Genomic DNA, 14791 nt, shown 5'->3' with positions numbered 1-14791 from the left:
TCAGAGATATCGACAAGTCATTTTTGCATTAGAGAACTCAGAGATATCGACAAGTCAAAATGAAGATCAGAGATATCGACAAGTCATTTCCACATGCAGAAATTTAGAGACCTCGACAAGCCAAGTTCACTTATAGAGAACTCAGAGACCTCAACAAGTCAAAACACTTATAGAGAACTAAGAGATCTCAATAAGCAATTATACTTATTGAGATATCAGTTCTCTATAGATCAAACTGGAGATCTCGATATGAAGCACAAGTACATAATGCAGATAAGTTAAATATTCAAGATTATTGCACCAAACGATCTAATCGGTTAGATTGAAAAGTCTACAAAAGTAGCTTGAAGAGTACAAGATCAAAGGCCAAGATTAACTGACAAAGGAAAGTCACAGATTCAAAGGATTTGCAAAGATGCACTAAGCCGGAATTGGAAAGCTTTAGAGATAACTTAAAAGTAGGATTTAGTACATTCTATTGCATGCTGTGTAAACCTGTGTTAACTAATCTATAAAGTAAACATTGGTCCTTTGCTTTTAATTTGTACTAAACATATCTAGAATTTCTTGTAACTCTCTCAAGGAAGAAGCTGAGTTCTTTACTTACAAGGAACCCGGGATTTGTAGCAAGACACTAGCTTAATTTTAATACAAAATTAAGTGAGTTTTGAAATATTGCGTGTACTGTTTTATTTCAGTTAACATAGTCTTAATGCATTTCTAATCTGCTTTGTTAACCAAGTAACATTCAAAAAGTCTTAAAAATATCCAAAACACATTCACCCCCCCCTGTGTTTTACTCATTACCTAACACTTTTGGTGATCCTGACATCTGGTCATATCTTGATGATTGTCTTCATCCTGATGTCAAATCCTGACGCCATGCAAATCCTGATTCTCAACAGATCCTGATTCTGACTTAGAGCATTTTCTCCTAACAATCTCCTTTGATTAATGCTTTATAGAACATGCATAAATTATATGCTCAGCTTGATGCCAAAAACAGAAAGATAAAATATTGAGTAGAAAGTTGTAGAGCATACTCATTAATTTCCTGTTAATATGAATTTACCGGTTCTTCATAAATCCTTGAGTATCTCTTGACAAAAGCCTTGACTCTCTCATCCATCTTCTTCTCGAGAAGTTGCTTTAGCCTAATTTTTAAACTTCTTTCATAATCAGTTTTTTCAGATAATTGATATATAGCAGCTCTCAGGTTTCCAATTGGAGTCATCTCTATCATCAAATCATCAAGTAGTACATAACAAGTTCTCAGACCATCAGGATTTAATGTCAATTGTCTTGAAGTAAGAATTATTTCAAACACAGTTGCACCCCTTCTCATGTTCACTTCCTGATGTCTGTAGTTCAAGTAAACAAGATTTTATACCCTCATCATCTTTCTTGTCAAATTTTCCAAGCATCACATGATGTGCTCTCAGTACAAAGCATTTACATCCAAAAATGTGAAGATGCTTCAAGATTGGTTTCTTTTCCTTGATCATCTGATAAGGAGTTAACCCATGCATGTTAATGAGAATTAAATTTTGAATATAACAGGAAGTATTGATAGCTTCAGCTCAAAAATAAGTTGGGAGATTTTCTTCCAGAAGCATTATTCTTTCTGCTTAATCAATGTTCTATTTTTCCTTTCCACTACTCCATTTGGTTGAGGAGTTCCTGGAGCTGAGAATTATTGGGAGATTCCTTTGTATCTGCATAATTCATCCATCTTGGAATTTTTGAATTTTGTGTCATTATCACTTCTGAGTATTTGCACTTTATATTTTGAGCCATTTTCAATTAACCTCATATGATCCAGAAGAATATGTGGAGTCTCATCTTTCATGTGAAAGAAAAATACCCATATAAATCTGGTAAATTCGTCAACAACAACTAGGATGTACCTTTTCTTGTTGATAGAAATAATGTTCACAGGACCAAAAAAATCCAGTTGTAGCATTTGATATGGCTTTTTAATGGATGATTCTGACTTGCTTTTAAAAGAAGTCCTTATTTGCTTGGCTTGTTCACAGGAATCACACATACCATCAGGAGAATAGTACATGTTTGGTAGTCCTCTTACCAAATATTTCTTGACCAGTTCAATAAGATTATTAAAATTTAGATGTAAAAGCTTCTTGTGCCAGTTCCGACTTTCATCTACTGATGTTTTGCATATCAGACAAGTCTCAGGTTCATCAGCATTTGCATGAAGTTTGGCGTCATATATGTTTACATATCTGTATCCAATCAAAACAACTTTCTTTGTTATCTTATGAACCATTTCACAGTGAGTATCATAAGATATAACATGATATCCTCTGTCAGTAATTTGACTGATGCTCAAAAGGTTGTGTTATTGTCCATCTACTAGAGCTACATTTGAAAGATGACATTTCCAATGATAATATTGCCATATCCCAGAGTTTTTCCTATATTTCCATCATCATAGGAAACCATTGGGCCAACCTTCATCTCATATTCTGATAACAGGGATTTATTTCCAGTCATATGTGAAGAACAACCACTATCCAATACGAGCGCATTCTTTTTATTTCCCTGCAATCAGAAATGAGGAAATTAATTAGAATTTATGAGAACCCAAACTTGTTGGGGGTTTTTTGATATCTTATGTTTTAGTGCAGCAGAAGACTTCCTGACAGGATTTGCTCCATTAGGATTTTCCCTGTCAGTTTTAACTCTATAGAATGCATGTTTATTGTTCGCAGTTCTAGCAGAATTTGCAATTTTACTATACTTGGGCAAAAAATCATAATAGTTGTGATACAGGCTATGATACTCATTATAAGTATAGATTTAATTCCAAACACTACGACAGTGAAAACAAGGATTCTAGGGTTTATAAAGTACCGATCTACCACTAACATCAGACTCAGGAATAACAACAACTTTCTTTTGATTCTTCCTGCAATCAATAGCAATATGATTAGTATAACCACATTTAAAGCAAGTCTTTCAAGGTGCATCAGGAATATACTTATAATTATTTGCTTTATTAATTCCTTGCTATCCATTTATACCTCTTTTACATCTCTATTTTTGAGATTTACCATTTACCTCATTTATTTTCTTTTCTAGTTGTCCTTTAGATAGTAGACCTATGTTTATACCTCTATTTTCAACAACTTTCATCTCAATTTTCTTTTTGTTAGGATTTCCAGAGGTAGATCCTTTTTCATAAACTGACTTAGGTTTATCTTCTGCAATACTGACAAATTTAATAGGTGTTGTATTAGTGATGTTTTTATCAGTATCTTCATTATAACCTAGACATTCTTTCTTGTTTTTATCAGTAATCATATTGTGAACCTTTCTTCCTGAACTTATCCAAGTTTTAAAAAAACTTGTCTCTCTTTTTCAAGAACTTCCTCTAACATGGCATATTTAATGCTCATCTGAGTTTCATTGTGCTTAGCTCTATTACATGCAACATCAATTTCATGCATACAAATTAGATGTGCTTCTAAATGATCATTTTTCATTTTAAGCTCTCTATTCTCAAGAATTAGACCCTCATTTTTAAGAGACTTATTTTTGAAATTTAGATGCAGAGATTTCAAGAAGGTTTTTAACTCAGATATGTTATCCTTATTTTTTGAATTAGACCCTCATTCTTCCCTTGGAATACCGACTTTCATTCTTCCTAAACTTTCCTTTGTCATCACCAGAATACTTCTTGTTGAAATCACCTTTTCTCTGTGGTTTCTTGAATCTCATCCGTATGAATCATTTCACCAACATTATAGCCATCTGAATTACTTGAGGATCATCCAGCTCTATCTCAGAATCCTCATCAATATCAGTTTCAGGATCTGATGACTCATCAGTATCTAACATCGTAACAGTATTCCTTCTCCTTGAGTTCTCACTAGTCTATTCCTTGGACTTGTGAGTTTCAGCATTTAGTGCAAGAGACTTCATCTTTTGTCCTTTCCTATTCTTCCTCTTTTGAATTTCCAAGTCATAGGTTTTCAGCATCCCACAGATTTCATCCAGTGAACATTGTTCTAAATCATACTGGTGCCTGATGATAGATGTATGTGTATCTCATTCATCAGGAAGAGCCCTTAGAAACTTGGTATTAGAATCTTTCTTGTCATATTCCTTTCCAACTAATGACAGATCATTTAACAGGGTCAAGAATCTGTCATAAGTGTCAGTAGTGGTTTCATCAGACTTTGCTTCAAATTTTTCATATTCATGAATGAGAACAACTCTTCTATTCTTCTTGATTTCTAAGGTTCCTTGACATTGAGTTTCTAGTGCATCCCATATAGCATTGGAAGTTTTGCAAGCAATCACCCTGTTTGACATAACATTGTCCAAACTAATATGAAGAATATTCCTGACCTTGGTATCTTTAAGCATTGCAGCTTTTTCAACATCTGACCATTCTGATTTTTCCTTTCTTATATAGTGTTCAGGAACAGTTGGTGTCATTGGAACAACCTTCTCAGGATAGGGTGGTCCATCATTGATTATATCAATATAGCTATCATCAATAGACTCAAGAAACATCAGCATCTTCATTTTTCATGTTGAGTAGTCAGCCTTCTTCAAAATTGAGATCTTCATGCTTTCATACTTTTTTCTTGACATCTTTGATCTTTTCTGATTAAAATTTAAATTAGATTGCTCTGATACCACTTGTTACCCATTAAAAATATAAGTATTTAAGGGGGGTTGGATACAATTCTATCAATAAATCGAGATCAGCATGTGAGATCAATAATAGTTTATTAATTTTGATATAAACTGTTATAAAACTCTCTCAAGAAATTCTGAGGTTCTTGAGAGCTGCTAGGTTACAATGATACTCGTGTAAAAACTTATTAACAATGATAACATATTCTGTGTTTATATAATACACAAATGTTCTATCAATTACAAGATATGTTAAAAAGATATTATCATATTTATATACATATCTCAATTAATAACTACGTTCGTACAAATCAGGAACCAACACTAAACTACTCCTCAATTACTGGGAATGTATAAATCAGCAGATTCTGATTTACTCTGTGATCTTGACACCCAGTTATATCCTGATGAATGTCTTCATCCTGATGTCAAATCCTGACGCCATGCAAATCCTGACGGTTGGCAAATCCTGATTCCCAGGAGATCTTGATTCTGACTTATAGCATTTTTTCCTAACAATGATTGAGCTTGGCTAATGATTCACATAGAAATTATCTGATTGAGAAACAGCTGCTAGTTTTCAGTCTTTAAAGCCTTTAAAATTTGGTGGATAACCATGCACCTAGAAACATTTGTCAAGACTGTGACCTGCAATCTTACAATGTGTATAAGACTATGACCTGCAAGCCTTTAATATTGAGAAATAGGCTTTCTATTCCAATTTCCTGCATGCTTAGAATTATTTGAAGCAGTATTCAAGGTTGAAGTAGAAGGAGCAAATGGAGTTTTTGCAGCAGGTTCAAATTGAGGTTTAGCATCATTAAATCTCAGTCTATCTGAATAGAAGGCCAGTGTTTCATTTTGTGTAGTTAGCTGAGAGATCTCCTTATGCCTTTCTTCTTGAGCAAATAATATGTATGCACTGGTAATACTAGGTATAGAATGCTGCATCAAAATATTAGCCATGACTGCAGAATACTCATCATTTAAGTTCATCATAAACTGTATCATTATTTGATTCTCTTGCATCATTTGAATACATTATTCTAAGCCACATTTGCACTTGTGACAGGTGCATTGAGGTAGAGGATTAGCATCGGTAACAGCATCCCATAGAGTTTTGAGTTTGATGAAAAATTCTGAGATCTTATCAGCTCCTTGATTCAATTCATAGAGTTGTTGCTCAATTGAATACATTTGTGTCATAGAAATATAATCAAAACATTCTTCGAGATCAGTCCAGATTTCTCTAGCAAACTTTATAAGCAAAACACTTTTGGCAATAGTATCATCAAGATTGAAAATAATCCAAGACGACACAAGATCATTGCAATGTTCCCAAGTTTTCAGATCATTACATGTAACATCAGGTTTCGTTATACTACTGTCTACAAAACCTAACTTGTTTTTAGCTAAAATTGATAAAATCATTGAATGTTTCCAGTTGCTAAAACCAAATTCGTTAAATTTCACTGAAACTAACTGAGATGTATTTGAATCAGATGGATGAATGAAGTAAACATTTGGCGGATCCTGAGTTGAACTACGAGTCCGATTTTTTTCAGTCATATTTGTAGATTTATCAGCAATCCATAACAAAAATCAATAACTATCTTGCAATTTGATGAACAATATCAAACGAAGTGAAAAAAATGTCATACTGAAAGATTCAACAAGATGAAACAAATATTGAAAGCAACTAGTACAATAGCGAAGAAGTTGCGTATATTTTCATTTTTTTAGCACGATTTTATCAGTAATTCATAGATCGAAAATCAAGAAATGAAATCAAAAAGATAACACATGTTCAATGAAGACGATGACGACAAAGGCGTTTGATTCTGTTAAACGAAGACGATGACGATGAAGGCGTTTGATTCCGGATACAGAGATTACGAATTGAGTAAAACCTGCTCTGATACCATATTTTAATTTGCTTATTAAACACAATCACACATTGGAGATTCATACTGAATACTTGAATAAGATCACAAACCGTATATTCTACATTATCTAGAGAACTAAGCATAAAATAGAGAATTTATTTTACGATCTACTAACTATTTTTCTCTACAAGTCTCTACTTTTTATATGAACTAGTTATAACCAGTGTTCTAAAAATCGGTCTAGGCGGCCGCCTAGGCGGCGCCTAGGCGCTAGGCGCTAGGCGGTGGTTAAACGCCCCGACTCGGACCTAGGCGGCGATTTAGGCGTTTTTTCCAAAAATCGGGTCAAAATCGGGATTAGGCGGTCAAAAATCGGTCCTAGGCGGTCTAGGCGGAAAATAATTAAAAAAATATTTTTTTTACGTTTTTATAATTTTAAATCATTAATTTCATAATTTCACACAATATCATGTCAATTTATAATATAAAGTATTGGTAAGAAGTAACAAGTAATCTAATATATTTATTTTCTCACTTAAAATATAAAAATAACATATTATAATTTTAAAAGTGTGAATTAAAATATAGTTAATATTGTAAACTCAATAATTAGTACATAACGCATGTCAAATGTGTAGATTTGTTTAATATCATTCTAATTTCTTTTTTCAAACAAATATTTGACATGTTGATCATTATATAATTATAAAAATTAAAAATAATATTTATATCCTTCTGATTAATGTTTCGATTAATCGGTCCGATTAATCTCGGACTTGCCGATTAATCTCTCGAAGGTACCCTCACCGTCCTGGCACGCCTAGCGATTTCTGGAACACTGCTTCTAACAAACTATATCCCACTAGTGATGGTAGTGTATCCAGCTGGCAAGAGGACCCAGGACAGCTCAGCAGCTCAGATATGGAGTAACTAACTCACTGCAGTGTTAGGGACTCCAACAATAAGCTGCATAGCATCCATAATATTAAATCTTTTAAAACCAGTTTTAGTATCTTCTATACTTCAATGATTCCATCATTCCATGCTTTCGAGTAAATGGAAATTATACATACACATATTCTGAAACAATTATTCCTATCTGGTCTTGTCCTCGCTTCAGGATACCGCGAATCGATCAGTTTCACATTTTAATACCCCGAGATTGGCACAAGCTGAAATGAGACCTGCCATAGTAACTTCTACTGGTTTCCAATATGTATTCTGTAAATATTTCTTCAAAAGATGAAGAGTACTAGACGATTTTTCATCTTGGGCATAACTAGCAGTCATAGAATCCTTGCCTCCAAGGCTCTCAAATCGCCGTTATATTATCAAAGAGCTCTTTCACTGAACCTAAATCACCATCCCCTCGTATATGCAGAAATTAATGCTCGAACTTGGTATTGCACGTTCTAACTGTTGGGCAGACTCAATATTCCTAAATTCTTTTTCAGACACTGTGTAGAAACGCATCAAAACTATTAAATAAACAAGTACATAACACTCAAATAAGACTTTTGTACAGGACTTGGCAAATTATAGATGCTCTTCTTTTAAAGCTATTACATTGGATTTCCATTATCAATACATGTCTATACAGTAAAACCGAAGAGGCGACTTTTTTCTTCTTCAGTTTTGCTTTTTTCTCCTCCTCCGTCTTCATCTAAATCTGCCATCCTAAATTTACCTCATGCGTGATTTCTTGGTTGGTCAAAATTTTCAATATCAAGTCAGGATGTAACACAGAATAATTGGTTTGTCCGAGTGCCATGTTGGGCAACATGAGCAAGGCAGCTGGTTAAATAGAGCTCAAAAGTTTTAAACTTTACACATTCATAAAACCATCTTACCAGGAAAATGACCAGGTGGGTAAATATTGTAACACGATCTGAAATTGGGGTCTGTAGCTACCAATAATCCTTGCAAGAACACAACCCTTTGCTAAAGCTATGAAATCTATTATTGTCTCTCACAATAATTTCTCTTCCTTCCATCTTTGATATAACTTTTATAGCAGTATGGCAATCCTGACAGACCCTTAGGTTTTTGACCACCCTAATCACTGACCCAGCTTCACTAACTAAGAGAGCAAAAGCAATGGCTAATTTCTCACTATGACTGCCTACAATCTCTTCCTTCTCTTCCAACTCGAGGTCTCGCAGCACACAATTGTCATCAGCTACATAACCAGCATCCCTCATTTTCTTTTGTAGTTCTGCCAGTTTCCTATAAATACTTTCAGATTGTTCATGTGAACGATCTCCTACGATGAACTTGTGCATTTTACCACGGTATTCCACCCAACTCCATCCAGTTGTCTTTGTCAATCCTAATTTTTTCATTGCCCCTCTAACCCTCTCGACATCATCCCACTTTCCTGCAGAGGCATATATGTTAGAAAGCAACACATAGTTTCCCGAATTTTCTGGTTCAAGTTCAAAGAGCCTGTTGGCTGCAAATTCCCCAAGATCAAGTCTTTTGTGAACTCGACTTGCACTTAACAGTGAACCATAGACTCCTGCATGAGGCTCCATCGGCATTTTGTCAAGCAATTCCTTAGCTTCATCAAGCTTACCAACTCGTCCCAATAAATCAATCATGCATGCGAAATGATCCACATCCGGTGCTTTAATTGATTCAAAGACCTTTCTACCATCTTCTAGTAGTCCTGCGTGGCTGCAGGCTGTTAGCGCACCAATATATGAAATGCGGTCTGGTTTGATACCCTCGGCTTTCATCATATAGATTAAATTAACAGCATTATCGCCATGACCGTATGCTGCATAACCTGTAATTAGTGTGTTGTATGATACAAGATCTCTTGTTTTCATTTCTTCGAAAACCTTTTTAGCATCTTTAATGCTTCCACACTTTGAGTACATAAAAATCAAAGAATTATATCCCGAAATGCTTAACCTAATCCCTTCTTGCATCAGCGTATTTACAATCCGAATTCCAACTTCTAATGCCCCAAGATGGCCACAAGCTGAAATCACACTCGCCACAGTAACTTCATCTGGTTTTACATCTTTGTTCCTAATCATTTCTTTGAACAGATTAATCGCACATATTGACCGTCCGTTTTGCGCATAACCAGAAATCATCGAGTTCCATGAGACTACATTCTTTTCAGGCATTCGATCAAAAAGCTCTTTTGCAGATTCTAAATCACCAGTCCTTGCATATGCAGAAACCATTGCATTCCATGTGAAAGAATTCCTATACAAACCCAACTCATTAAAAACCTTTCTAGCCTTTTCAAGGCTCCCACATTTTGCGTACATGTCAAGCAGGGCTGTCTTTATAAAACAATTCAACTTCACCCCCTTCTCATTTAATCTCTTAACAAGAGATTCAGCAAGACATGGATCACGAAGAGAAGAGCACCCCAATATAACAGCAACACAAGTCGTCTCATTAGGTTGCACCCCAGCTGTCATCATCTCATAAAACAAATTTACAGTCTCTTCCGCAAACCCATTTCTAGAATACCCTGATAACATCGCATTCCACGAAACAAGATTCCTCTCAGGCATATGATCAAAATACCACCTAGCCCTCACCGGATCTTTAACTCTCGAGAACCCAGTAACCATAGCAGTCCAAGTAACCACATTCTTCTCCTGAATTAACTCAAACAACCCACAAGCTTCAACCCTGTTCTCCCAACTCCAATACCCAGAAATCATCAAATTCCAATCCGCAATAGTTCTCTCAGACATTTCATCAAACACCTGGCGAGCAACCTCAATAGGCCCATGTTTAGCATAAACATCCATAATCGCATTCCTCACGTACTCATCACAATAATGCCCCAACTTCACCAACTGAGCATGCAACAATCTCCCATCTTTACCAGCAGATTTCAATAAAATGGGGTAAACAAAACCATCAGGCCTCACCGCACAATGAGACATTTCATCGAACAGTTTGAGGACATCACTGTGAGCATCCAAAAGAGAGTAAAACTTGAGCATGTTGGTAAAAACGTATACATTCTTGGAATGGGCCAAGTCGAAAATAAGGCGTGTGTACGGTAACGGTGCATGGAGGCGTGTGCATTGGCTAATGAGCTGTGCAACCCAGTAATTATCATTTGAGAAGGCTCTGAGAATGATTTGTGCATGAAATTGTTTTAGGTGACTGATGTTTGATATTTTGAGAGCTATGGTGCCTAAATGTGAGGGTGACATGACATGGCATGTATAGCTATGTCATATGTGTGGGGCTCGGGGCTGTGATGTGAATTTGAACGTAATATCATGAGTCATGACAAATATAATCTTTTACAAGTACGGGCTTACTCTCAGTGCTGTTCACGGATTTTTGTTAATATTTAATATTTTAATATTTATTTTATATTATTTTATTAAAATTTTATATAAATAATTAAATATTAAATAATAAGAGACAATTGCAGAATACACCTTTTAACTTTGGCCAAAATTCAATATTATATATATGTTTTGAAAAATTGCAGATTGCATCTCATTACTTTCAAACATATTTCAAGTTACACCCCTGTTATAATTTTCCGTCAAATATGACCATTAACGTTAACTGTTTGAAAGATAAAGTTGGTATATTAATATTTGAACGGTTCTTGCAGCTTGCAACCCCTAAATTTTAGTTCATATGCAAAATACACCCCTTTGACAGTTACAACTAAAATAATGAGGGTAAAATAGAAATTTTAATATAAAATTTAAATAAATTTTATAGTTATAATTCGGAAAAAGCTAAAAATATTTATAATAATGAATTCTTCCCCTACACTAAAAAAGATAATAATGTCACATTATTTAAAAAAAAATTATGCAACTGATTTAATATTAAAATCTAATATACATGTAATTTAAATTAATTTTAGTGGATTATAAATTTTTGGAATTAACACCATGTAATAAAAACTAAATTTAAAATTATGACTCAAAAACTGAAAAATATAAATATATTTGAATTCAATTTTTAACACAATTTAGAACAGATAAATATTAATTAATTAATTTTTCAAGATGAAATTTTTATTTGCCCCTGCCCAATAAAGGAAATTAGGCAAAAGGGGTGCTTTTTGTACCTAGTTTCAAAGAAAAGGGATGCAAACTGCAATTTCTGAAAATAGGTGTATAATATTGATTTTGGACCAAAAATAAAGGATATAAAATGCGATTCTCTCAAAGATGTAAGGATATAAAAGTACTAAATTACCCCCGTTGACTAAAGTTAACGGTCATATTTTACGCAAAATTACAAAAAGGGTGCAACGTGAAACGAGTTTTAATATGCAATCTGCAATTGTTCAAAACATGTAAACAATTTTGAATTTTGGCCAAAGTTAAGGGGTGTATTCTGCAATTCTCTCAAATAATAATTATATAATTATATTTTCATTGTATATATTTTCAAGTTAAGCTTAAATAGTATAAATAGTATACCATTAATGAGATTTTATTCATAAATAATAATATAAATATTTGTTCTTGGTGAGATTTGAACCTGAAAACTTATATGCATTTTTATAAATAATAATATAAATGTTTGTTATTAACCTGAGAACTTATATATATTTTTATAATAATAATATAAATGTTTTTTATTGCCGGGATTCAAATCTGAAAACTTGTAGAGTGTATTTTTTTTAACATTTTGATCTAACGACTCTTATTATTTGATAAATAAGATCGGATGGTCATAATAAAAAGCGATAATCAAAATTAGAGGTTAACTAAATTACAAATTATATCTCATTACGATTATTATATTATAATATAGATAAGTAGGATTGTATAAAATCCTACTAGTATGAAAATGTATTACAGTATATTTATGTGGATCGATTGATTAATGGTGATATGATTTAAAAATATCAATGGTCATCGGGATCGATCTAACTTGCGTTTTAATTAAATTAAGTTGAGATTCTATATTTTTATTATATTATATTTTTATATATATAAAGGAAAACCACCGGGAGGTCTAGAATCGTCTGAAAATTATTTATCTATTTTTCTAGAGCTCCTCAATTTTAATTCAATAAAATTAAATTTCCTTTTATACATTCGAATTAATAGGAAGGATAACAAATAATTATAAGTCAATCCTATTTAGAATTGGTTTATTTAAATTATTTCGAATTAATAGGGAAGATAATATATATTTAGAAATCAATCATATATATAATTTGATCATTCGAATTATTTTGAATTAATAGGAAGTATAATAAATATTTAGAAGTCAATCATGTTTAGAATTTATTTAAACAAATTTTTACCTTTTTCAAATAAATTAAATCGTAATTTCCTATTTAAATTTGAAGTTCACTATCTAAAAATTATTTATCTATTTTTCTAGAGCTCCCCAATTTAATTCAATAATATTAAATTTCCTTTTATACATTTGAATAAATAAGAAAGATAACAAATATTTATAAATCATATTTAGAATTTATTTATTTCAATTATTTCGAATTAATAGGAAAGATAATAAATATTTAGAAATCAATCCTATATAGACTTTGTTCATTCGAATCATTTCGAATTAATAAGAAATATAATAAATATTTAGAAGTCAATCCTATTTAGAATTTATTTAAACAAATTTTTACCTTTTTCAAATAAATTAAATCGTAATTTTCTATTTAAATTTGAAGTTCACTAACAAATTGGAACTTTCTTATTTATGTCTTATATTTTATTAAAATAAATTGAAGTTTATGTAGAAGTAGAAATAAAATTCAAGTTTATATATAGTATAAAATTTTCTTATTTAGGTTATATATTTTAGAAAATATTATCCAAGTTCACGTACAAGTAGAATTTAAATTCAAGTTTATATAGAAACATAATTTTATTAAAATTTTATTCGAAACTTATAATAATTAAAACTTATTTCAACTTATTGAAAATAGAAAACAAAACAAAAGTGCTACTAACATATTCGAAACGTAAAAGCCTTATAATAATTAAAATTTATTTTAGCTAATTGGAAATAGAAAATAAGAATAATTTAATACTAACATATTCGAAATATAAAATAAAAAATAAATTACAACAATTATATATTAACGAGGATTCTTCGAAAATATATGATATTTAAACAATTCTCTCCATACAAATATGAGAGAAGTACCCATGACCATGAAGTTAAAAAAAGTCGAAGAAGTCGATATGCCTTTTACATAACGTTCTTTTTTTTTAATTTAATTATGCAAGTCGTCGTATCTCCGGTATAAAGTCATATAGGTAAGGCTATCATTATTGAAAACAATTTAATTTTAATTTATTCAAAATGAAAAATTGTTACTTACATATTCATAACGAAAAATATTTATAATAATTAAAATAATTTTAAGTTATTCGAGATACAAGAGAAAAATAAGTTGTTAATAACATATTCAAAATGGGAAAGAAAAATAAATTTCAACAAATATATATAAATGAAGATTTTTCAAATATGTATGATAAATAAACTATTATCTGCACGTAAAGAGCCAGGAAAGACCCACGGTCATAGCGGCGGGCTGATAGACCCTTGGTTTACAAATCTTTAAAATTGTTTATCGTACCCCCTTTTTTAATCTAATTTTGCAGGACATTATATATAGATGTCCAATGCAATATTTTTTATTTGTAAAGGTTTGCATCTGTTTATTTTTTTAATATTTAAATATTTTTTGTCTAAATTATAATAATTATTCATAATATTGTATTTGACGGGAGGACGACTCAAACTAAATTCTATCTAAATTATAATATTTTTTATTAGTATTGTATTTGACGGGGAGGGCGGATCAAACTAAATTTTATCTAAATTTTAATAATTTTTTCATTAGCATTGTGTTTTGACAAGAAAGCGGCACAAACTAAATTTATCTAAATTTTAATAATTTTTTTATTAGAATTGTGTTTGACGGGAGGGCGGCTCAAAATAATTTTTATCTAAATCATAATAATTTTTTAATAGTATTGTGATTGATGTGAGAGCGGCTCAAATTAATTTTTATCTAAATTATAATATTAGTTTATATTAGAATTTATCTAATTAATCATTTTTTATTACAATAGTTGTTGGCCTAACAAACCTCATAATTAGTACGATTAATATCGACTTATGAAGATGTGATATAAACTGGTATCATGAGGAAAAATGTACGCCATTTTGCTATGTTATGTATATTATAACATGTGTCGATATAAAAAAGTGTGACATAAAATGGGTAAGAATTATGAATAATTATT

At 31.9% G+C, this 14791-nt stretch overlaps 2 protein-coding genes across 2 annotated transcripts; both read right to left on the bottom strand.

Moving 5' to 3' along the window:
- Positions 1–4071: 4071 nt before the first annotated feature.
- Positions 4072–4554, bottom strand: LOC141674326 (uncharacterized). Its single transcript, XM_074481053.1, has one exon. It carries the CDS (start codon positions 4552–4554, stop codon positions 4072–4074), a length of 483 nt encoding a protein of 160 aa, XP_074337154.1.
- Positions 4555–8033: 3479 nt separating this feature from the next.
- LOC141670404 (pentatricopeptide repeat-containing protein At1g14470) lies at positions 8034–10831 on the bottom strand. Its single transcript, XM_074476231.1, has one exon. It carries the CDS (start codon positions 10745–10747, stop codon positions 8462–8464), a length of 2286 nt encoding a protein of 761 aa, XP_074332332.1. The 5' UTR covers positions 10748–10831; the 3' UTR covers positions 8034–8461.
- Between the last annotated feature and the right edge of the window lie 3960 nt (positions 10832–14791).

The sequence above is a fragment of the Apium graveolens genome, chromosome 7 (assembly GCF_009905375.1).
Source record: "Apium graveolens cultivar Ventura chromosome 7, ASM990537v1, whole genome shotgun sequence".
Taxonomy (NCBI): domain Eukaryota; kingdom Viridiplantae; phylum Streptophyta; class Magnoliopsida; order Apiales; family Apiaceae; genus Apium; species Apium graveolens.
Note: the sequence above shows the minus strand (reverse complement) of the source record. Positions and strands in the feature narration are given on the sequence as shown.